Source organism: Corythoichthys intestinalis, chromosome 10, assembly GCF_030265065.1.
Source record: "Corythoichthys intestinalis isolate RoL2023-P3 chromosome 10, ASM3026506v1, whole genome shotgun sequence".
In the NCBI taxonomy this organism is placed as follows: Eukaryota; Metazoa; Chordata; class Actinopteri; order Syngnathiformes; family Syngnathidae; genus Corythoichthys; species Corythoichthys intestinalis.
In genome coordinates this window covers 25,359,298-25,383,806 of record NC_080404.1, presented here as the reverse complement: position 1 = coordinate 25,383,806, position 24,509 = coordinate 25,359,298, and the positions used below count along the sequence as shown (strand labels likewise).

General features: G+C 40.0%; 1 protein-coding gene and 1 long non-coding RNA gene across 4 annotated transcripts in view; one reads left to right on the top strand and one right to left on the bottom strand.

Annotated features, from left to right (window-relative positions):
• Nucleotides 1-708: 708 nt before the first annotated feature.
• Nucleotides 709-24,509, top strand: part of LOC130922625 (melanopsin-A-like) — a 30,708-nt gene continuing 6,907 nt past the window's right edge. The window contains exons 1-11 of one of the 3 annotated variants that reach the window (XM_057847512.1): nt 709-871; nt 2,653-2,811; nt 11,938-12,080; nt 15,402-15,535; nt 17,513-17,716; nt 17,791-17,962; nt 18,031-18,207; nt 18,290-18,397; nt 23,013-23,202; nt 23,438-23,602; nt 23,673-23,723. In XM_057847512.1, coding sequence (XP_057703495.1) covers nt 2,677-2,811; nt 11,938-12,080; nt 15,402-15,535; nt 17,513-17,716; nt 17,791-17,962; nt 18,031-18,207; nt 18,290-18,397; nt 23,013-23,202; nt 23,438-23,602; nt 23,673-23,723 — 1,479 coding nt within the window. In that variant the 5' untranslated portion in view covers nt 709-871; nt 2,653-2,676. Of the gene's footprint in view, nt 872-991; nt 1,726-2,649; nt 2,812-11,937; nt 12,081-15,401; nt 15,536-17,512; nt 17,717-17,790; nt 17,963-18,030; nt 18,208-18,289; nt 18,398-23,012; nt 23,203-23,437; nt 23,603-23,672; nt 23,724-24,509 lie in introns of those variants that run through there. The other 2 variants (XM_057847513.1, XM_057847511.1) reach the window with 2 other exon arrangements.
• Nucleotides 13,901-24,509, bottom strand: part of LOC130922627 (uncharacterized) — a 33,122-nt gene continuing 22,513 nt past the window's right edge. The window contains exons 2-3 of the long non-coding RNA XR_009064553.1: nt 17,619-17,739; nt 13,901-15,521 (exon numbers count right to left, since the gene is read on the bottom strand). This is a non-coding gene — a long non-coding RNA (uncharacterized LOC130922627). The remainder of the gene's footprint in view (nt 15,522-17,618; nt 17,740-24,509) is intronic.

The window sequence follows — 24,509 nt, the reverse complement described above, 5'->3', positions numbered from 1 at the left end:
ATTTTGAAGCATTCTAAGGGGGTCAAATTGAGCTCAAAGGGGCTGCGGAACAAAGAATAACTATAATAATAATAATAATAATAAAACCGAGGAACCACAATAGGGTACCTAAAAAATACATTGTCATCTGCATGTCCCTACTGTTCAGTTATGGATGTATTCTAAGTAAAATCAAATCAAATAAACTTTTATTTGTTTAAACCACATCACGACAACAGTTATCTCAAGGAGAAAATAAAACATGTTTTAAGGTGCAGTAGCCCTACGCTGGATTTCGACCTACTTGAGCATTGTAGCTTTTTTCTTTTTTGCCCCAGCCCCCCCAGGTAAGACTAATGCACACACATCTGGCATCCTGGTAACACCAGTGGTTTCGGTGCATCATTGATATTTTCAATAAAACTGTGCCACGGGCCATCCGTAGTTTTGACAACCCTGAGTTAGGCAGTGTCCTAATCTCCACATACACCTTTCACTCTAATTAATTTGCTGCCTCAGTCACGGAGTGATCTTCACGATGACCTTCAAGTCACATTTTAGTGCACCAGATGCCAGCAGTCCACTAGGTCAATGTTCTGGTTGGATTTGAGCTTTTTGTCCTCATCTCGTAATGTCCTGTGCTGCATCGACACAGCGACCCACATACAAATACGGGCTTTCCCTCCCTCCCGCCTTCTGCGTGTGTGTCGTCCCTTATATAATGTGTACCTGGGTGGAGATGAAGTCTTTTGGCAGTGAAGGAGTCCCCGTTATGAAGATGAAGATGAAAATGGAGAAATTGATTGAATGTTGCAGTCAATGAACTTTGAAAACAACTTTTTTTTGCCATTTGGAACAGGAATATTTTGGGCTTTTCGTTTTTACACTACAGGTAAAGTGCAAGTTTAGGTCAAGAGAAAAAAATGCATTGATTTGTTTGTGCTGTATATATATATATATATATATATATATATATATATATATATATATATATACTTTTTTTTTTTTTTTTTGCTGCCATGCCAGATAAAAGTTCAATGGTAAATGGAGAGTACTTACTAGTACAGTACATAGCACTTTACGTTCACACACCAATGGTGTCAAGTTAAAGCGTGGGAAGTTTCACGTACTAACTCATAGGATTTGGCAATTGATGGTGATAGATGAAATATTATAGTTTACTTTTTTTTTTTTTACCAAGTTAAAAATAGAATAAAAAACTGAAAAAGAGGAAGTATAAGGTTCACTGTTTATTCCTGTATAATATAACTGAATTGTTTTCTTAACAAATATAAGACAGTTAAGCAATAATAAATGGAGAGAATATGTATTTTTCTAAATTATTCACACAAATCATTAACACATTGGCTACTGTTGACCATACGCGGCGTTTAAGGTGGGACGGGTGGGGGCTTCCTATATGTGATTTTAAAATTAGAGAGTTTTCCGGTAAAATACTGTCTATAAAAGTTGTAAAGCAATAAAACAAACAACAAAAAGGAATGAATGAATGAATTAAAAAAAAAAAAGATATTTTATAATCGGTCAAAAATATTTTTCGAACAGATCATGTGACTAGCACCTCAGACGGTCATTTGCTTTGCTTAGCCAAAACCACTCGAGCACCGAAGAGGCAAGATGGATATACGTAATTTTTTCAAACCTAAGCTTTCAAAAGCGACAACAACTACTGGACCAAGGATTGAAAATGTGGACCATGAAACGCCAGAGAGCACCGCCAAAATGGTGAGCGGAGTTTCAATTTACCCCACTAAAGACACTAACTGTACAACAGAGCCACCACTGGTGTCTTGCCAATGTAGTTACCCCCGTCAAAAATTGTATCCCCTGGCCGCGGGAGCGCACACACACACATTAGTTATGAGTTATATCGACTTATACAATTTATTGAAGCCAGAAAAGAACCACAGTTATATATTTTGGACATCGACGTTTATCAAACTGGAGAAACTCCATACAGGACTTGAATTACAGTAATAACAGTTATAGGTCATCCTACAAGTAAAACATTGCCTTTTTTACATTCATTACGTATATTACGATATACAACAGAAAAAAAAACTTAATTTTTTTTTTTTTTTTTTATGGATGGGCCATGTTTTAAAACCTCCTCGATAACTAAATCGCCAAAACATGGAAATTAAGCAAATCAGTGCAGCGCAGTGACTCCGCCCAGGGGGTACAATTTTTGACGAGGGTAACTACATTGGCACGACACCAGCGGGCGTACCATATTTAATGGATGACGATCTTGGCGAAAAGTATATTATAAATATTCTTGTAAGTTAATTTTATTGCTGACACTGCGTTTCGTGGTCATCAACATGATGGTGCCCCAAAAGTCAAAATCCGCCAATGCGTCAAGCGCCGTCAAAGTTAGACAACGAGTAATGCATATACGTTCATACACTGCCAACCCACCCACTTCAAATGGATTGGACGTCTGGTGCCATCAATGGCGTCCAATGAATTAATGGCAGACATGAGGTAATGCAAAATATTTCACATAGATTAAAACTCATGATGCAATTTTTCTATCTAGCTAGTATGTACTGTATATGTACCAGTACGTGTGTGTGTACAAATCGCCCATGCACGTATACAATAAAGAGAGATTGAGACACATGTTGCCTGTGCGTTTGGCGTCAGTAGGAGGAGAGCGCGAGGAAGAGGAGGATGAGCGCCACGCGCCACCACACCTTTATCTCCCGTAACAGCAACGGGACCCTCGCCTGGACCACCAGCACCCTCTCCGGCGCATCCTTAGACGCCTATCAGTCGCATACCGCCACCTCATCAGCCTTGCCGACGGTGAGTCCAACTTTGCGCCATCCCAAATTAGCCCGATTGAACGCGCGTTTGAATTCGGACGGCACACTTTAGCGCCCAAGCGAAGAAAAACTAGCATGAAACTTATCAACGACGTCTTTATAGACGTCGGTTTGTAAATTCACTTAGAAATAGAATGCATTTGACCACGTTTTAACGTAAACAATCCCATTATGGTAAATAAGTAATTGACTGTCCTACACTAGCATGCTGTTATTGATTAATATCCGTTCTCATGTTAATACGTTTGATATCAAAGCTATGTGTGATATTATCGACACTGGTTGCGGCACATATTGATCGTATGAAAGGCAACTTCAGTGACCTACTTCACTATGGATGTTGCATTCAGGCACAACAATACCTTAGGTCAACATCAACACTAAACACATTGAAGGAATATGCAATCATAACAAGGGCGTATGTTTGGTCTTAATATTGGTAGGGAGGATAAAACCTACACCTTTTGCTGGCTTTTGATGACCAAACATATTTGGTGAATGGGGGCCAGGGCTACATTTCTCACCAATATGAAGCTAATTAATTAATTAATTCATAGGCTAAATGATTAATGCAAATAAATCTATATTGACCTATACTAACTTTCACACTGCGAAGTTATAAGGTCTTAATCTGATAATTTTTGTTAAATCTAGTCAAGTAATTTTTAAAAAATCTTTTTTGGAGTGTTAAAGGCTAGTTCACAGATTAATGCGTCAGATTCTTCCACTTACTTTAAGTAAATATTACTATTTGTTGGTATTGAGCCCATACATCTAAAAGTTGGTCATTTTTCACTTAATCAAGAAAAAAATATATTTTAAATAATGTTTTGAACAATATTATTGAATTAACATTTCTGACAAGTTTTTCTTTTAAGATTAAATATATAAACTTTTTGCTCTATTAAGCTTATTTTCAGCTGTTTTTCTTGTTTCAACAAATGTAATTGTGTAAAATCGACGTGAAGCACTGTAGAAGTAGCAAAATTAGTGGAGTGTTCCCCACTTCCACAACATTGATGTCTTTTTACATTACTTACAGTGGCTGCTGCTGGCAGAAAAACAGTTCTAATATCCCTCGTCTTTGAAGGGGGAGGGGGTATGTTGTATTTCTGTCGGGCTGTGAATGCGTGTGTGTGGGGGGGGGGTCAAGTCATCAGCCAATCAAACATGCGTTTGAGGGGAAAAAATGGATTGGCACTTTCAGCAAGTGAAAAGGGGTCAGTGCAAGTCTGAACATAATGAAAGTACTGTAATTCACTTAATAATGATAGGATCCATTCTGTCCTTACAATATATAGGAAGACAATCTAAAGGACCTATATAACTGAAGTCATTATATAATGCAAATAAGGTTGCTTAAAAGTTGATGGGGATAATTTGAGCATCCTGAAAAGTTGGTAGTGTTATGTCCCGACCGTCCTTATGCCAACCTACGCCCTTGAATCATAAGGTGGAAATATAGCAACATCCTCACAGTGAATGAGTTGTTGGAAGGATTGAAATACATTCAAATCAATGACATTAAGAAGTTTCATGTTTAAATAGGCAAATTATGCAAGAGTAATATTAATGTTGTTTATAACTGTTGATGATACGTTGGTGTCATCGTTCTATTGCACGTTAAAATGAAGAAGAGGGATTAAAAAAAAGGCTGAATTCAAAATTAATCAATCCAAAGTTACAAATAATACAAAAATAAAATAAGGTACTTGCAAAAATAAACATTCATTCATTTTCCTAGCTGCTTATCCTCAAGAGGGTCGCAGGGGTGCTGGAGCCTATCCCAGCTAACAATAATAACTGGGGGCTCATGCTGAAAAATGAATGCAAAAGAGAAGATGTACATAATAGAGTGTCTGTAATGTTTTTGTGTGGATGTGTGTAAACGTATGCGAACAGCAGTCACTGCCTGAGGAAACGCGGCGGAATTATGTAGAGAAAATGAAAAGGGAAAAAAGGATGAAAAGATGAAGCGATACAAAGAAAAATGTGCAGCTCATATAGACTAATATGTGTATATACTGTATACGGGACTGTTTATATATTTGTGTCTGTTACTAGGAGGGCTGGAAGTGAAAAGGTTGTTTCAGAGCCATGGTGGTGATAGACGCCCCTACCATTTGAAATAGGAGTTCAAATAGATTTGACGTCTATGTATCTTTTAGTCTTTTTTATGACAAATTAATTGTCATGAATTGTGTCTTTTTGTTTGGGGGGGGGGGGGCTAACCAGTGATCGAGAATCTGCCTAGTAACGAGACTGAGAGGCATGATCTACTTTGTTGGGTCTACCTGAGTGGTCAAAACAATATTCTAGTGGAGGCGTTTTAGCTTTAATACAATAACGAGAAAATAGGATTTCTGGAGAAATTGCGTGGGGGTGCTCTGCTCTCACACCCATTGGTACTTTCCTATAGATTTTTGGTTCACTTACCAATAATTTTGGGCAGTTTTGGGTTCACAACTCATGTTTGAGTGCAAATGAACGAATGTTCACTTGCCTCTTCCAGTCATTCATTGGACGTCTAGCGCAGACAAAAGCATTCATAGCCAGTCCTCACAGTTTAAATGAATTGAGTTATTTACCTCAAATTAGCATATAATGGTACTTACAGATCACTTTGTGTTGATTTTGGGTCACTTCATATACATTTTGGATTGTTTCCTTTTTATTTGAGGACAATTCTGGGTGACTTCCCATAGAGTTTTGAGCTTTTGATATCGGGTCTTTTTTTTCTCCATTGGAAATGAATGGGGCCATTGGAAACAAATGGGGATTTTTATGTCAAATTTTGGTGGATCTGTATGTCTTGGTTAACTCTAAATTCCTGATTTTTTGATTTGTAAATTACAAAAAAATGTAAGGCAAGATGCATTTTGAGATGATAAATGTTTGTAACCACCAGTATTGTTAATCTTACTGTAAAAAAGTAATTAATTATAGTTACAAATTACTTCTCCCAAAAAGTAATTGCGTTAGTAACTCAATTACCTGAATGTAAGAGTAATTAGTTACTTGGCAAAGTAATTGGTGATAATTACTTTCCCCCCCCCCCCCCTAAAAAAAAAAAGAAAAAAAAAAAAAAAACATTGGCCACACAAGTTTTTTGTGGAGGTTTTTGGTACAATTGGCCCGAGCCCAATTCTTTACCCTAATTCACCCTTTACCCTGAATCAACTGTTAAAAGTTGTTAAAATTGCTCCCATTATTGCATTAGTTCCCTTCTCTCTACTTTCGACATATGAAAGTTTTAAAACTGTTTCATCATTTAAAGATAGATTCAAGTCAAGATTTTGCCGATTTAGAAGTATTTTAGATAAAAAGTTACTTAGGTTCGCGAGGAAGGTTCTCTACAACAGAGCCGTCCTAAAAAGCCTACTGCTTTAAGATGGCGGCTGTCTACTAACGCATTTAGTGCCATGTCTGTCATTTTGCATCTAGTTATATCTATATACAGTACATGTGATATCTACCATGTCTACCATATCTACCATAACAAGCGGGCGTAGTTTGTCGGCTATCGGCTACAACATGTATTATTGGAGCTACCTAGCATCGCGTTTGCTTGGCGTCACAACTTTCTTGCTTCCTCCCTGCTCCTGCTCTGCTCTGTCGTCTCGGTGAGTCCGTCTCCCTCAGACTTTTCGACCAATATAGTAACGCATAGTAACGCATGCCTTTCCGTCCTCAGTAACGGTAACGGCGTTGCCAAGATGAGAAAAGTAATTAATTAGATTACCAACTACTGAAAAAAATAACGCCGTTAGTAACGCCGTTATATTGTAACGCCGTTATTAACAACAATGGTAACCACTGCCAATGAACGCCCACATATTTGTCGCAAGCGTAAACATTAGGAGCGAAATGGAAAGACAGATGTATGCAGGGATTGTTATACTGTCAAACCAAAGGTTCTTTGCTCTTATAACAAAGAATCGAGACTGTTTTACATCCATATCTATGAAGAAGTGAGGGAATTACGCGTTTATTCACAGGAATTTTCAACGTAAAAAGCTCTCCGTCTGTGTTTCCACTCGGTCAGTTTTGACGGAGATAGGCCCCCGATAAATCGGCCCCGCACCACGTGTTCCGTCAATATCATTATGAATTCTATGACTGTACTCAGGTAAGAGTAGCATTACTTCAAAATATTGTTACTCAAGTAAGAGCAGTCTTCCAAAAAATGTACTCAAGTACAAGAAAAAAAAGTATTTGGTGAAAAGAATACTCAAGTAATGAGTAGCATTGTGAGTAACTGCTTACAAATTTGTTTGATTTTTTTTCTCAGCACAAAGTTATCTGTATGAACTGTTGTTACAATTATACTGTACAATAATCAATTACATAACCACATTAAGCCAAAAAAATACACACACAAAAAAAGCATTTCATTCCGGCAAGAGAAAAAAATGACAGAAATGAAGCATTATTTGTCCAAAGAGCACGTGTGCCCTCTAGTGGAGAAAATAGTTCCTCGTTTGAATAGTGAATAGTTCCTTCATAGTTACTATTATGACATTAAAAGGATCATATCCCCGGTTTTCCGTGGTCAATCAGTGCCAAATAAAGACTCGGAGGGAAGTTAAAATCCGTGTTTTTGAGTCATGCTGAGGGCAGCGCTCTATGTCAACATTTTTACGGTGCTTTAAAGACGCCACGTGATTGAACAGGGTGGCGTGATCATAGAAAGGCAAGCTTGCGTCTGATTGCTATGACGTAGTCATGTGATCAATGTTGCGACGTCTCATTAGTGAAATTGGTGGAGCTACTCTCGGCATCGCTGACACAATAAATAAACCTAATATGAAGAATAAAGAGGAAAAATGTAACAACTCTTGTGTAGCCCAAAGTAGCGGAGTAAGAGTAGCGTTTTCTGTTCACAAATCTACTCAAGTAAAAGGTATGGCTTAGTAAAACTTCTCTTCGAAATACATTTTTCTCCAAAAGTTACTCAAGTAAAATTAACCTAGTACATTAATGCCTTACTACCAACCTCTGTGTAGTAGTCACCTACATAGTTGAATACTTAGCGCCACTGTGAAGTACATAAATTAGTTCATCAGAACTAATGGAGCTTCCGTTAGAGCTCGACATTGACTGAGCTTTGGCTGGATATTTTTCCAAAACTGGAGATATTTTGGCCAGATATCCTCGGCGATATGCTATTTCTAACCCAATAGACACTTTCTCTTTAGCACGACTTTGACAATTTTTAGGCTCTCAATTCTGGACCCCAAAATAGCAAATCATTCATCATAACAAGAGAGCCTTCACTACGGATAAAGCTTTCACCATACACTTTGTTTTGAGAACATTTCTTATCTCCAAAGTTCATTTTGTCCCCTCAGCTCAGCTTTCATAGTTGAACATTCCCGAATGGGAATTCTCGGAAATGGCCACTCCGGTCTAGAGCTGCTTTTCTTTAAAATTAAACGGTCAAATATTCCCGCAGGCTAACATGGAAAAAAGAAGCTTCTCCTCTGTCCGACCTCCATCTTTGCTCCACGTCGTTGACATGGAGACAAGAGACGTGCGGCTTAATTAAAGGTGCGATGATAGGGACTCTGAGGAGAGCTTTGTCATTCATATCTCGGAAAGAATTAAGGCTGCTGATTATCCAGACGGACTAACATGAAGACTTGACGCTGTGAGGAATTTTAATGTGATTACATCAAGGAGGGCTTCATTTGCATTAGACTACGGATAAATAGTAGCCATCTTGCGAAGAAGTGCCTCGCTAATCATGTGTTTAATGCTCAACACGTGTTTAATATTCATTATATTTTGGAATTTACTTCACTCAGCGGAAACCTTAAATTTGCCTAACAAATTTCATATTGTTAAGTGAAAAAGGCTTCTGGTAGCTGGCTATTAATGCATTCCTGTTTCTGCATTCCTGCATCAGAATTTGCACGATACTGGCTGGTTGAAACCAATATGACTTTTTGCGTGTTTTTGGGGATTTCATCTTGGGGCTTTTTTGTGGGTCTCCTTCAGATAAAGAGGTTCTACCCTGAGGCGGATCTTCTATTCAGGCGAAGTAGACGATCGCCTTAGGCCCCCAACCAGTAGGGGGGGCCCCAACCAGCTGCCCTTGCCCCAACGAGCAACAGCTTGGGCCACCGGATCCAGGAGCACCCCCAACTATTCGTCATGTATAATTATATTGGCATACCAAACAAACAGATAACAAAGCAAAAAAGAAAGCCATTTGAATGCTGCATTTATATTATCCCCCCCCACACACACACGCACTACAATGGACTGTTCCACGACGACGGACTGAGTATCAGTCGCTTAGCTTCATTCAGCGCCGTTTAGCATCGCTTAGCTGTTCGTCAGCTTCACTTAGCTCTCCTGCGGTTTTCACGCCACTAATCTCGCTATTTATACAGCTCACTTGCTATTTTGCACGTCGGCTATCGTTTATTTCGAACACATGAGCAAACGTGCTCTCCATGAGAGCCAAAGTGCAATGAGGGAGAAGTTGAGAACAGGGCCTGTTCGAAACCCTGTGGCGAAACAATGTAGTACAGTTCCAATCAGTCATACAATAACACTCAACAGCTGGTTAACAGCAAAAGCACATCATGTTCGTCATATAAATAATGATTTCTGGAGTTAATCCCACATACTTCAGAATTAATATTATAATATGTTGAGTGAATATTACATAATACAGATTCTACACTAAGAATAGCTTTGAAATGACACTCTTCATGACAAATATGATTGGCAATGAATAATTATTATAATTATTATACTACTATTATATATAGTAGTATACTATAATAATATTGCTAGAATGTTTTTTAAGAATTGTTTTGAATAATGTTGGAAAGGCAAAGTCAGTGTTCTGAATCTGTTTACTTTCCATTCTTTTGCACTAGTAAATGCTATCAGCATTTAACCTCATTGTTTGTTTGTGATTATTGTTATGTACATGATTATTTGTACTTTAATAAAGAATTTCAGTGTTCCAAAATAGTTTTGTCAATTAATAAGCGTCAACAAAAATGTCATTGCTAAATTAGTTAAAAAAAAAAAAAAAAAGAAAATTATTAGATTAGTCGATTAATCGTAAAACTAGTCGGCTGACTAATCAGGAGAAAATTTGTCATTTAGGACAGCCCTAGTGTACCAGAACATATTTCCTCCACACCCTTCTCACCTTTTTAACCCCTGACCCATGAAGAGGCCCCCTGGATATGTTCGCCTTAGGCCCCAAAATTGCCAAGTCTGCCACTGGGTCTACCAAATGTCACATTGCTAAGTAAAACCAAATTTAGGGAATTCATTTTTAAAAACATTCCTATTACCGTCAATCATCAGTGTTTACACCAAGATGCCAGCTCCAAACCAAAATGGCAGACTGTCTGTGTATTTTTGGGAATTTATTCTTGAGACTTTTTTTGTATGTCTCCTGATGGACATGTCTGCCAATTTTTATGATGCTAAGCAAAACTGAATTTTGGGGCTGATTTTTTTGTTGACAATCCTTTTGTTTTTCAAAAAAAAATGTTTTTGTGGGTCTTCTTGTGATAAACATGTTCACCAATTTCATATCGCTAAATAAACAGGATTTTGGTGGTTAATTTGGTAACACTTTTTTTGACAGTGGGTACATAAGACTGTCATAGGACTGCCATAATTTCGACATGACACGACATGTCATTAGCATTAATGAATTCTTATGACAGATGTTATAAAGTGTCATCTGGCAAATTATGTGACTTTTAAATGGATTAAAAGATGCAGATTGGACATAAATGGAGTTAGTGACATAATTTGATGGATTTTCACAAACACAATATATTTTTTGCAGATTAAAAACAAATTTGCACTTTAATATAAGCATAACAGTCACTATAATACTCAATCTAATGTCATATGGACATTGTCAGACCAGGACTCAGCCACTAAGCTGTGGAGGTTGTAACCCAGAAAATATTTTGAAGCAAAATGACATAAATTGTCTTTACCCCATTATGGCAAATATAGGTCACTCCATTCCAGTTTTCATTTTTCAAAAATACTGATCAAATCAAATAAAACTGAAGATCGCAAAAACTTAAATGAGATCGAAACATCTTTACACACATCTTCAACTTCTTCCAAAATGCAATTTATAATAGCCAAAAGAAAGTGCTGTAAATACGTGACCTAACACCTTCTGTGGTACTCTCACAGATCTGAACCCCACAGTTTGTAAATGCAACATGTCAGCATGCTGCTACCTTATCAATAAAGCCATCAATGTCAAGTTCCATCAATATTTCCTTCTCTGTTGACGTCAACAGAAATGCCTCTAGTTTAGATGACTGTCTGTTTTTCACCTGTCAGTTGCTCTGCGGCTAAGCTAAAACTGGGCTCAATGTCTGATGCACCAGAACGTTGAATATCTCCACCTTTGCAGGGAAATATATTTCAATATTGATTTTTGCAACAGCCAGTTGCAAAGTTCTTTTTATCCCAGTGGGAAAATTCAATATACTGTTATAGGATGGAAGAAAGTATAACAAATGAGTACTTAGCTAGCACCTCACGACTGATTCAGTCATGAGGAATTTGCTTTAAAACGGCCACTTCAAACCAAAATGGCAGATTATGTGTATTTTTGGTCATTGCTTTCTAAAACGTTTTTGTGGATTTCCTGTGGATAGACATGTCTACCAAATTTCATATTGCCAAGTAAAGGTAAATCAGATGCTGGAGACTGGACTTTAAAAATAAAATCCTGTAGCCATAGAATAATTTCTTTAGAATAATTTCTTGTTGCATCAAATTGAAAAAATAGGCTTCCTGTGGCTTTTTCTACATGATTTCAAGATACTTTTTCATGGGGCTCCTCGTAGTAGACATGCCAATCAACTTTCATGTTTTTAAATGAAACAGGCTTCAGAGCCTAGATTTTGAAATCATTCCAAGAATTATCAGAATTTCACAAAAATGGCTGCTTCAAAGCGTATTAATAAGGTTCCTGTGGCTTTTTGTACATGACTTCAAGAGACTTTTTTTGGTGTAGATATGTCAACTAAATTTCATGCTCCTCAGTCATATTTATTTCAGTTCACAGTACTGATCTTCACTGTCCACCTCTCAGGTGGGGATGGCGCCCGGGGCCCCCCGCCCATTCCCCACGGTGGACGTCCCCGACCATGCCCACTACACCATCGGCTCCGTCATCTTAGCCATTGGCATCACCGGAATGGTCGGCAACTTCCTGGTCATCTACGCCTTCAGCAGGTGACTGCGCGCCCAAACATGATGTCTTTCATTTTGACAGCAGTTCTTTATTATTTGGCCCACTGACTGGTGACCAGTCTAGTGTCTGTCTATACTTGAGTTGCCATTGAGGAGCGATCATTAAGCGTTCCCAAGGAATGCGTTGAAGCACCTGGCTATTGACGGCACAAACGGTGTCATGTTGGCAAGCGACAAACATGTAAACTCAAAATTTGCTTTAGTGGACAAGTCACGTTTTTGGCCCAATTGTGACAAATACACATTAGTTTTTTTGCTCATTATGAATATTTTACACTATTTTGTGTACTCGTCTGCCATTGACGGCGCCATAAGTCCAATCCATATGAACTAGGAGTGATAGCAGCGAATCATTCGCTGCCAACCCTCCAATTCAAGTGGATTGAACGCCTACTACTAGCAATAAACCGATTATTGTGAGTGTGCATCCTGGCAAGAGGAAGAACAAATTTTATTTGTGAACTTATAATCTGCCATTAACGGCGATGGACGTCCAATTCACTTGAACCGGAACGGTGGGCAGCAAATAAACAACAGCCCTGCACGTCAAATAGATTGGACGTTTCGTAACGTCAATGGCAGGCAATAACTTATGATTGGTTTGTTTGTAAAAAGAACAATACAAATATCTTGCCAATATCTAAGAATTCTAACCCTAACCAAATGTGAATTCAACTGACTGGCTGCCATGGATGGCTACAGCTGTCCAATTCATTTGAAGTGCAGTGGTGGATGAAATTCTCACTTTTTTTTTTACATAAGTAAACGTACAGGTGCAAAAATTTACGGTATTTTTTGGACTATAAGCCCTATGCTATGCTATCCTACGCTATGCTAAGATAAGCTATGCTATGCTATGCTATGCTATACTATAGGCTTATAGTCCAGTGCGGCTTATTTGTTGATTTATTTGGGTTAATAGGTAACACTTAATTTGACAGTGGCGTCATAACACTGTCATAAGACTGTCATAATTATGACATGAGACTACCATGGACATTACTGAATGCTTATTTCATTAAATTTCATCTGGCAAATTATGTCACTAACTCCATTTATGTCCAGCTTGGATCTTTTACATCCTTTCAAAGTGTGATAATTTGCCATATAACACTAAATGACATCTGTTGTCATGTCATAATTGATTATCTAATGACAGTCTTATGGCCCCACTGTCAAATAAAGTGTTACCAGATACTATAAAGAGCAATTAATGAAACAACTGTAACAGTAACTGAAGAAATAATTAGCACAGGACATGAATTTTGATTGAATTTACATCAGTAGCGTTGCAATGCATGCTAGGAGGCATGTTGGACAACAATAGTGTTTACAGCAGGTGACAGCAGAGGTTGACTGTCTCCACCAGGGGAACAGTGATGGCCAAATGAAGCTTGTTGAAGCTTCATAGTGGTTCTTTTGGTCTTATGACAGTCGTATGATGTCACTTTTAAATAAAGTGTTACTGGTTAATATCTTTTGGTGTAAATATCCCATGATATACTGAGGACAGCTGTGGCAGTGCGGCTTATCTATGCACAAGTGCCGTTTTCGTGCCGAATTTGGTGGGTAGCGGCTTATAGTCAGGTGCGCATTATAGTGTGAAAATTACGGTACTTATATATATATATATATACACAGAGATCTGAGTCAATATTCAAAGAAAGAACGAGAAAATTAATTGTCTGCTCAGTTTTATTTAAAAATACAAATACAAAATTACAGCGCACTTGTCTTGCCGCACCTCAGCTACTGCTTGGAAATCTGGGGGCACACGTACACAACACACCTTTGTCCACTTTTTATCCTTCAAAAAAAGGCAGTTAGGATTATTCATAAAGCACCGTTCAGAGCGCACACAAACGAACTTTACCTCAAGTCCAAGCTATTAAAATTTTATGACTTGGTTAACTTCAAAACTGCTCAAATGATGTACAAGGCCCACGCAAACAGTCTCCCGCCTAACCTACAAGCTCTATTCCAACTAAGGGAATCAAGCTACGACCTAAGAGGAATCAGATTGTTTTCGGGCAACTAGGACAACATTAAAATCTTTCTTGATTACGAACATTGGGGCTCGCCTATGGAATACATGTGATGCAGCGCTTACGAGTATAAAATCATTGAGTTACTTCAAAAAGATGTACAAAGAAACTATACTAAATCGCTACATGGACCAAAATGAGTCATAGCTGCACTGCACACACACATCCGCTACAAATTGTTCCCACAACAAAAAGGCAAACAAAGGATGATTAAATGTCAGGGACAGAGACTAAGACATAACATTGCTTCATCCCTCCTTACACCAACTTGGAAGTCAACCTATCCAATGAACCTACTCAAATTGACAATATTGCGAAATGCCATGGCAATCAATGACTTTTTGAAAGCTATACGAGTAAAAAAATTGACTATGCAACTCAAACATGCTAGACTGTGCGTCCCAGGCTGTTGGGGGACGGGTATCGATAAGCATTTGCTTTTTTCCCGTTTTCCTTTGTCTGTCATCGTCTTTTTTCGGGCAAATTATTCCATATTCTGTGTCAGTGTTTCTCCTTTCTGGCCAAACTATCCCACACTCTGTAACTGTCAATGATACTGGTGATGATGACAATGAGAATAAATTCATTCATTCAAAATGAGCAGAATGGGGAAAAAAAACAAAAAATGATTGCACTTTGAACAGATGCTTGACAAGCTCAAAAACAAATCTTAGCTTAGCTTAATGGCAGATTGGAAGCAACTTTCAGGCGCATACCACTGTTTTTTATTGGTCAATATCTTGTTCACCTGCCTAATCTTGCTTGTACTAGTGTTGCTGCTTCTAGTGCTCAATTGCGGTATAGTTGCACAGAGCTTATCGATTCACAATGAAAAAAAAAAAAAAAGGAAACAAAGTCACGTGTATCGCAGGCGACAGTTTAAAAACTAGTGGAGTAAAAAATACAGATACATGCTATAAAATGTTGTGAAGTAACAGTAAAAAGTACCCCTTCTTTTTTGTACTGAAATAAAGTACAGATACACAAAAATGTACTTTAGTACAGTAACAAAGTACTTTTACTTGTGACATTCCACCACTTTTGAAGTTAGACTGATGTGCATTTGCTGCCAACCCTGCCAGGTTAAATGGATCCAATCCACCTGTGACAAACTCATGATTAAATGTTTAACATTGTCAAATGAGTTTTTTCATTTCTTTATGTTGTAGTTTCTGGTCGTTTCTTTATTTTTTTTTAAACTTCAATGCTTATTATTTTCTCCACATCTTGCTAATTTTAAACAATTTCACACATTCAGGAGCCGCAGCCTGCGCACTCCGGCCAACATGTTCATCATCAACTTGGCTGTGACGGACCTGCTGATGTGCGTCACTCAAGCGCCAGTGTTCTTCACTAGCAGCATGCACAAGAGGTGGATCTTTGGGGAAAAAGGTGGGGAGACAATTAACAAACAGGAAAAAAATGACGAAATGATTCGAAAAAGGAAAAATTGTAAAATGGACAAAATTGCAAATCAATGGTACAGAATGCGAAGAAAGTTGACAAAAAGGACAAATGTTACAAAATGATAAAAGCTGCAAATTGTGAATCTACAAAATTGATCAAATTCAAACAAACAAAAAAAGACAAAACTGCAACAGTTAAGACAATTTACAACATTTGGAAAATTGACTAAATTAAAAAAAGAAAATGGAAAAAATTACACAAAAGGGCTACATTAAAGTGCGTACGACGGGAGAAAAAAAAGTCTTAAATTATTTTGTGAATTAGAATCATATTTTGAGAGGATTCGACTATATACAACAATTAAGCAAAGTGCAGATGACGAGAAATTAAGTCGTTTAATCTGCCACTTAGCCACGCCTACCATTATAGGGCTCTAACGACCCCAACAGGTGGATGACGTCAGCGGAGTCACGATTTCATCTGATTTAGTATGCAGCCCATTGAGGTGGAATTATTCACAACGAGGAAAACGCGACGAAGAGAGCCGCGAAATGTCATTGTTTCAGTCTCTCTACTCCAATATTTTTACAGGATATTATTTTTATCCAAGTATTTTTACCTATAGCTAAATACATGGCTTGAGAAGGACCAGTCAGCCCGTTGAGGGGGAATTATTCAGAACGAGGAAACCGTGACGAAGAGAGCCGCAAAATGTCATTGCTTCAGTCTCTCAACTCCAATATTTTTACAGGATATTCTTTTTATCCAAGTATTTTTCTCCAATAGCTAAATAAATGGCATGGTCACGGCAAATAACTGTCTTGTGCTAAATGGAATATGAAATAATAAAAATGCATTTATTCAAAACGACATGGCAAAATTACTCCATAATGGTCAGAACTGCCGACTTCACCTTTACTTTCACACTTCCTGAACGATATTTTATGCCACCTAAATCGGGCTTATGTCATTTCCCTTGCCCGGCTTCGGAGAATGTAAACAAACCAACAGGCGTGACAGCTATCAGACATGCTAACCCGACCCGAGTGATGTTTCAAAGTCTTAGAATCGGAAAATCACACATAACTAGCCTGGATCATTTCACATGACGACTGGGTTGTCGAGTGTCATTGCCGATCGGCAAACTGCCCGGCGGAGAGCAATTTACAGCTCGTTCCCCTGCTACTACGGACAGGAGAGCTCGCCGGGGAAGCAGCTGGACAATGACTGCTGAACAAACCGGCCGACGTCGACGGAGCGTGTAGCTGTCAAATGGTCAACACGAATATGGCAAAATAATGCTTGACTACGCGGCGAAGTCGTAAACAGTTGAGGAGGGCGGCTGCAGTTGTTGTGCAGCTAACGTGCAGCTAATGTGTATGAGGAGAGCTTTTCACATGCCATCCATGATCAAACGAAAGTAGTCCTTTATTTAAAGAAAGTTTGTAGTGTTTACTTTGTAATCGCTGTATTCACGGCTATTTGTAACGCAAAGTTGCAATTTTTGATCGGGTGGAAAATTTGACAAAACACCGGGCACACTAAGAGGGCAAAAGCCGAATATAATGCTCGCCCGGTCGTCGGCGGACTGGACAAGGAGCATGTCAGCCACAGCCGCGTGTATAATGAAATAAACATGCTTTTTCGTGTCACAGGCACTTTAACAACATGGACACAATTGCAGAATTAACTAACTGTACAAAACGTGGAGCATATAAAATTGACTCGACCCTACAAACTGTACAAAATGTAAGGAACAACGGACAAAATATATAAAGTGTACAAAACGTTCAAATTGAACAAAAATCACTAAATGGAATAAAACAAACTTGCTAATATATTTAGCAAAGTTGTAGTGGAATAGACGCAATTGTCATGAAAAATAAATGCGACAAAAGGACTAACTGGACTAAAAGAAATGACATACAGCCATGAAATGTTTTTCACTTTCGTCGATTTCAGCGTGCGAACTGTACGCCTTCTGTGGCGCGCTGTTTGGGATCTGCTCCATGATGACGCTGACGGTGATCGCTGTGGACCGCTACTTCGTCATCACGCGCCCTCTCACCTCCATCGGCGTGCTGTCCCGGAAGCGGGCGCTGGCCGTCCTGGCGGCCGCGTGGGCCTACTCGCTGGCGTGGAGCCTGCCGCCCTTCTTCGGATGGAGTGAGCCGCCATCGAAAATTTTCCTAAAATGAAGGGGAAAAAAAGAAAAAAAAACCAGCATTTGTTTTGGTCAGGCGCGTACGTGCCGGAGGGCCTGCTGACGTCATGCACGTGGGACTATGTGACGTTCACACCGTCGGTGCGCGCGTACACCATGCTTCTGTTCGTGTTTGTCTTCCTGCTACCGCTGGCGGTCATTGTCTCGTGCTACGTCTTCATCTTCAGGGCCGTGCGTCGCACCAACAAGTGAGTCTCAGTTCGAGTGTCGCCCCGGTCCGCTGCGCTTGTATTTTTCAACATTTAGCATCTTCCAGGACGGTAGGCAAGATGAGCAGCAGCGGCCTCACCCACGTGTCCTCTCGCGATTCGGTCAAGAAGTTCAACCGGCTGCAAAACGAGTGGAAGATGGCTAAGATCGCCTTGATCGTCATCCTGCTTTACGTTGTCTCCTGGTCACCGTACTCAACTGTGGCGCTCACCGCTTTTGCCGGGTAAGACACTTGAGTGCAAACTTTTTTATCTTGTGCATTGAAGTCAAACGACAGAGTGCTAAAATGGCTTTCTTTTGTGCAGATACGCAGACATCTTGACGCCCTACATGAACTCCGTGCCTGCTGTTATCGCTAAGGCCTCCGCCATCCACAACCCCATCATCTATGCCATCACGCACCCAAAGTACAGGTAGAAGATGAGGCAAAAACTCAAGTCTTAACCGGACTGTATGCGCTAACACAACAGCGCCTTCAAACGCTAGCTTACAGCTAGTCTTGAATAACAGTTTTTATATGAAATTGACCTCTGGTCACGTTCTTTTGTCATTCTAAGACCTGATCTGAAAACTGTCTCGGCTACAACTGCCCTCAAACGACCAGTCCAACTTGTGATACACTGTTGAAGAAAATAAAAAGTTTACCATTTAAATTCATAGCAGAAAGATGATCAGCCACAGTGCTGACCATTTAGCTAATACGTAGACCAGGCTTGCTTCATGCGCTCGCGTGCTGTTTTAAGATCTCAGTGTGTGAGATCTTCCTGAACTTAGCACTTACAGTGGTACCCCTACTGACGAAATTAATTGGTTCTGGAAGTAGTCACGTACACTAAAAATTCCGTAAGTAGACATACATTTTCCATGTAGATGCTCTAATCTGTTCCAAGCAACCCAAAGTTCAGACATCAATCTTTTAAAAAGGATAAAAATGTATTCAATCAGCCTCCCATGTAGGGCTGTGTCAAAATATCGAAATGGTGATACAGTGGGGCAAATAAGTATTTAGTCAACCACCAATTGTGCAAGTTCTCCCACTTGAAAAGATTAGAGAGGCCTGTAATTGTCAACATGGGTAAACCTCAACCACGAGAGACAGAATGTGAAAAAAACAGAAAATCACATTGTTTGATTTTTAAATAATTTATTTCCAAATTAGAGTGGAAAATAAGTATTTGGTCACCTACAAACAAGCAAGATTGCTGGCTGTCGAAGAGGTCTAACTTCTTCTAACGAGGTCTAACGAGGCTCCACTCGTTACCTGTATTAATGGCACCTGTTTTAACCTATTATCGGTATAAAAGACACCTGTCCACAACCTCAGTCAGTCACACTCCAAACTCCACTATGGCCAAGACCAAAGAGCTGTCGAAGGACACCAGAGACAAAATTGTAGACCTGCACCAGGCTGGGAAGACTGAATCTGCAATGGGTAAAACGCTCGGTGTAAAGAAATCAAGTGTGGGAGCAATTATTACAAAAATGAAAGACATACGAGACCACTGATAATCTCCCTCAATCTGGGGCTCCATTCAAGATCTCATCCCGTGGCGTCAAAATGATAACAAGAACGGTGAGCAAAAATCCCAGAACCACACGGGGGGAACTAGTGAATGACCTACAGAGAGCTGGGACCACAATAACAAAGGCTAATATCAGTAACACAATGTGCTGCCAGGGACTCAAATCCTGCACTGCCAGATGTGTCCCCCTGCTGAAGAAAGTACATATCCAGGCCCGCCTGCGGTTCGCTAGAGAGCGTTTGGATGATCCAGGAGAGGACTGGGAGAATGTGTTATGGTCAGATGAAACCAAAATAGAACTTATTGGTAGAAACACAGGTTCTCGTGTTTGGAGGAGCAAGAATACTGAATTGCATCCGAAGAACGCCATACCCACTGTGAAGCATGGGGGTGGAAACATCATGCTTTGGGGCTGTTTTTCTGCAAAGGGACCAGGACGACTGATCTGTGTAAAGGAAAGAATGAATGGAGCCATGTATCGAGTGATTTTGAGTGAAAATCTCCTTCCATCAGCAAAGGCATTGAAGATGAGACGTGGCTGGGTCTTTCAGCATGACAATGATCCCAAACACACAGCCAGGGCAACAAAGGAGTGGCTTCGTAAGAAGCATTTCAAGGTCCTGGAGTGGCCTAGCCAGTCTCCAGATCTCAACCCCATAGAAAATCTGTGGAGGGAGTTGAAAGTCCGTGTTGCCCAATGACAGCCCCAAAACATCACTGCTCTAGAGGAGATCTGCATAGAGCAGTACTTCTCAAATAGTGGGGCGCGCCCCCCTGGGGGGGGCGCAGAGCGATGCCTGCATGTGACCTTGGGGAACATGCTTTTTTTTTTTCGTACTGGAATAAAGTGTACTTGCACATCCACTCAGTGGTTGTCAGTGGCGCTCTCATTTTCAGAGTGCGCGCAGTATTTTTGAACTAAGGAAGAGCACTCAGCACACACAGAAAACAGATATGAAGAGCAGTGTGCTGCCGCTGTTTTCGAAAGCTGTTTTCCGACCGGACTCACTCACGCAGCGACCCACTGTCTTGTCCAGTTCTCACGTCGCCGCCCGAGAAGTGCCATTTTCGGCTTGGGATCGTCACGACGACCACCCTCACCTACGGTTCTACCTCGGCCGCCGAGAATGCGCTTTTTTCGGGCCGTTTGCCTTTTAGCTTTGACTTTTAATACAGTGGGTGATGAGGAAAGACCACTGTTTACTGTGTCTAAAAATAATTATATCGGACAGCCAGAAGCCAAATCAATTAAGACGCCACTTAAAGACATTACACCCCAATCTCAATGATAAGCCGCTTGATTGCTTTATAGTGAAAACGTGCCGAATATTGCCAACAATCGTCCTGCTTTGTCAGTGTTATATCAGTAAACCAGTGAACATTGTTAGCATGCTCATTGCAAAATAACTCCACACCATTGCAAAGGAGGTAAATACTGTAAGTAGCAAAAATAAAAACTGTCCTTCTGTCCAAGGACACTCTTTTTTTTTCTTTGATTCAGTTTTGTTTTTTCGGTCAAGTTTTTTGGCATATTGTCCTCATGAGTGAATGTTTCTAATCAATTTTAATTTGTTATTATTTACTGATTTTGTTACATTTTATTTTTCTGTATCAAATGGTCAAAAATGTACCTTGAGTGTATTTTTTACAGTTTGGATGTGACTTTTTTTTTTAAAAATTCAGGCAAATTGATGCGCGTCAAGTCTTCTCTGTTACAAACAAAACAATGTTAGTAAAGTTGTATTTTATTATAAGTTGATCTATGTTACTTTTTTTCTTTACTAGAAAAAAAGGACACAATGTTATGCAGATGCGTATTTATAATAGTAATTTTATAGACAAATGATACTATTTACAGTGGCGGCAGAGAGTTTGGGGGGGCGTGAAACATTTACGTCTTCCTTGGGGGGGGCGTAACAGAAAATAATTGAGAAGCACAGGCATAGAGGAATAACCCAAAATACCAGCAAGTGTGTGAAAAGCTTGTGATGAGTTACAGAAAACGTTTGGCCTCCGTTATTGGTACATAACAAAGTATTGAGATGAACTTTTGACATTGACCAAATACTTATTTTCCACCATGATTTACAAATAAATTCTTTAAAAATCAAACAATGTGATTTTCTGTTTTTTTTCCCCCACATTCGGTCTCTCATGGTTGAGGTTTACTCATGTTGACAATTACAGGCCTCTCTAATATTTTCAAGTGGGAGAACTTGCACAATTACTTATTTGCCCCACTGTATATCGTGATACTTTTTATCCCAAAAGGTTATCGATATGCTCCTGCCAAGAATCGAGATATTGTTTTAAAAAGGTGTCAATGTCTATTAAAAAAAAAAATGAACCAACAAGTTGCTACCTAAATCTTACACCATAATAGAGTCTCAGTTAATCCTAAGGCTACATTGATGGTGCTTGACGCCCAATCCATTTAGACTGGGAACATTCGTTCATTCGAAACCAGAGCATCCACAGTCATTCTGTCTGATTTTTAGGGCATTTACAGGTCACTTGCTGTTCATTTTAGGGCATTTACAGGTCATTTTCTGTTGAGTTTGAGTATTGCCTATTCATTTGGGTGATTCCTAGGTCATTTCCTGTTCTGTAACTCAAAATAAACAGGAAGAGACCCATAAAATACCCCAAAATCAACAGGAAGTAACTGAAAATGAACAGGTGAATGACCTTAAATGGCCCAAAATTACCTCATTGCCTGGCATTGGCTGCCACTACCGGCCATAGACGTCCAATCCATTTGAACTGGGAGGGTGGCAGCGAATGAACATTTGTTCATTCGCTGCCATCCCTCCCACTTCAAACAGATTGAACGTCTACAAGTGATAAACTCATTCCAAATCACTGCAGAAGCTTGTTTTTCTGTTTATTAGTTGTTTGTAGAATATCCTAGAAAGATTTCTTGACCAATGTATCGATAATCGTTGTATCGCCAAATTGTCAGATCATCGTTATCATGAGCTTTGAATCGCGCATCATATCGTGAGGTACCAAGAGGTTCCCACTCCTACTACCATGCATGCTTTTGGGATGTGGGAGGAAACTGGAATACCCCGAGAAAACACATGCAGGCACAGGGAGAACATCAAAACTCCACACAGTAAGGCCCGAACTCATGATCTGTGGGGTGGACGTGCTAACCACTCATTCATCGTGCCACCTTAGCTGCCAGTAATTTACAGTAAATTTAACGAGACTGTATTTGGTTTATAAGACTTAATGAGACCAATGCCTGACCGCTTATCCAAAGTCAACACATACAGGTGTTTTGCGAACCACTCCTCAATTGACCTGAATGTTAACTGGGCTGGAGAGAAACACTAACACACACGCTCTAATACACATCACATGCTAGATTGAAGTCCCATTGTCTCAGGTTAAAAGGGTTTAATGCATCAGCATCAACACTTTGATGATTAAATCGTGCTGTGGTGGTGGGAAACCTTCAAACGCTTGGATTTATTTGACGTGTGTTGCTGTGGTTCAGGGTGGCCTTGGCCAAGTACATCCCGTGCCTCGGAGCGCTCCTGTGCGTGCGTCCTACGGACCTTCGCTCGGCCAGTAGCAGTTTCGCGTCCACACGGCGCTCCACAGTCACCAGTCAGAGCTCCGACATCAGCGCGCACTTTAGGCGACACAGCAAGAGTCGACTGTCCTCGGCGTCTGACAGCGAATCGGTGAGAATGCCGTTTGACTGAAATTCATGAAAATCAAAATTCCTCCTACTGATCGGGTAGCAAAAGCAGTAAAAGCCAGGATTTTCCCTCTAGCCTGCCATTTCATCCAATTTTTGAATTTACTGCATGGGAAGGTGTGCCAAATCCAGCCTGGTTCATACTTGGGGCTGCCTACTAGTGGGACATGCTTGGTACGTTCTAATTACACGCCCCCGTTTTTGTGTTTCACGGCCAGGGTCTGACAGACACGGAGGCGGACTTGCCCAGTCTGAGTTCTCGCCCCGCTAGCCGCCAGGTGTCCAGTGAAATCGGCAGAGACACGGCTGAATTCTCCGAATTCAAAACCTCGTCCAGCTTCAAGGCAAAAATGAAGAATCATGACTCGGGCATCTTTGAGAGGGTAATGTTAATGAATGATAAAGATTTGGCATATATGTTCATTGTCATGCATTTTTATGGTCTTCCAACAGACGTCTTTTGACATGGATATTTCTACGATTGAACGCGGCAGCATTCCAAATGTGAGTATCGAAACTAAATCGTGAATCAACCCCATAAAGACTTGTTGTGCACATTCGTGGTCATCACATTTTTAGTCATGTAGGCCAGGGGTCTCCAAACCGGTCCTCAAGGTGCACTTGGGGTTCTGGTTTCTGTTACAAGCGATCCAGCACAGTCAGTTAAACCAATGAGGTTTCTGCGAAAACGAGCATCGCCCGACTGCAATCAACTGATGTGTAACAGCAGATTGGTGAAAATGCGTAATCCGGCAAATGTTGTCGTTTTTGAATGGATGTAAAAGATTTGGACTGCACATAAAGGGAGTTAGTGACATAATTTGCCGGATGACACTTCATGACATCTGTCATAAGCAGGGGTGAAAGTGGGCCAGAACGGTCAGGAACACAGTTCCGGTATAAGACTCAGAGCCTGAATGCTGTTCCGGTACAGGGTGCTTTGATTCCAAAAATATGATGGCAACTGTCAAAACGCTATGTAAAAAAAAATGCAAAGCTGCCACACATGCATTTCATCTCCAAGAAGATAACAATCTACCAACATCAGATTTACATACAAAAGTGTTAACAACAAGCATAATAAAGCGCTTGTGTAGCGTAATCCGTTTCCACCATTATTTACTATTTTATTCCACGGACGGCATGGAGGTTTCCCCAGCTGCTGCAATTATCCGAGTTTCACGATGATGAGTCACGTCAATATGCGAATGCACGCAGCAAAGCAAAACATCTGGACTCATTTATCCATTCAATTGGCTGACATACTGACATGTTCCATAGATAGTTAGC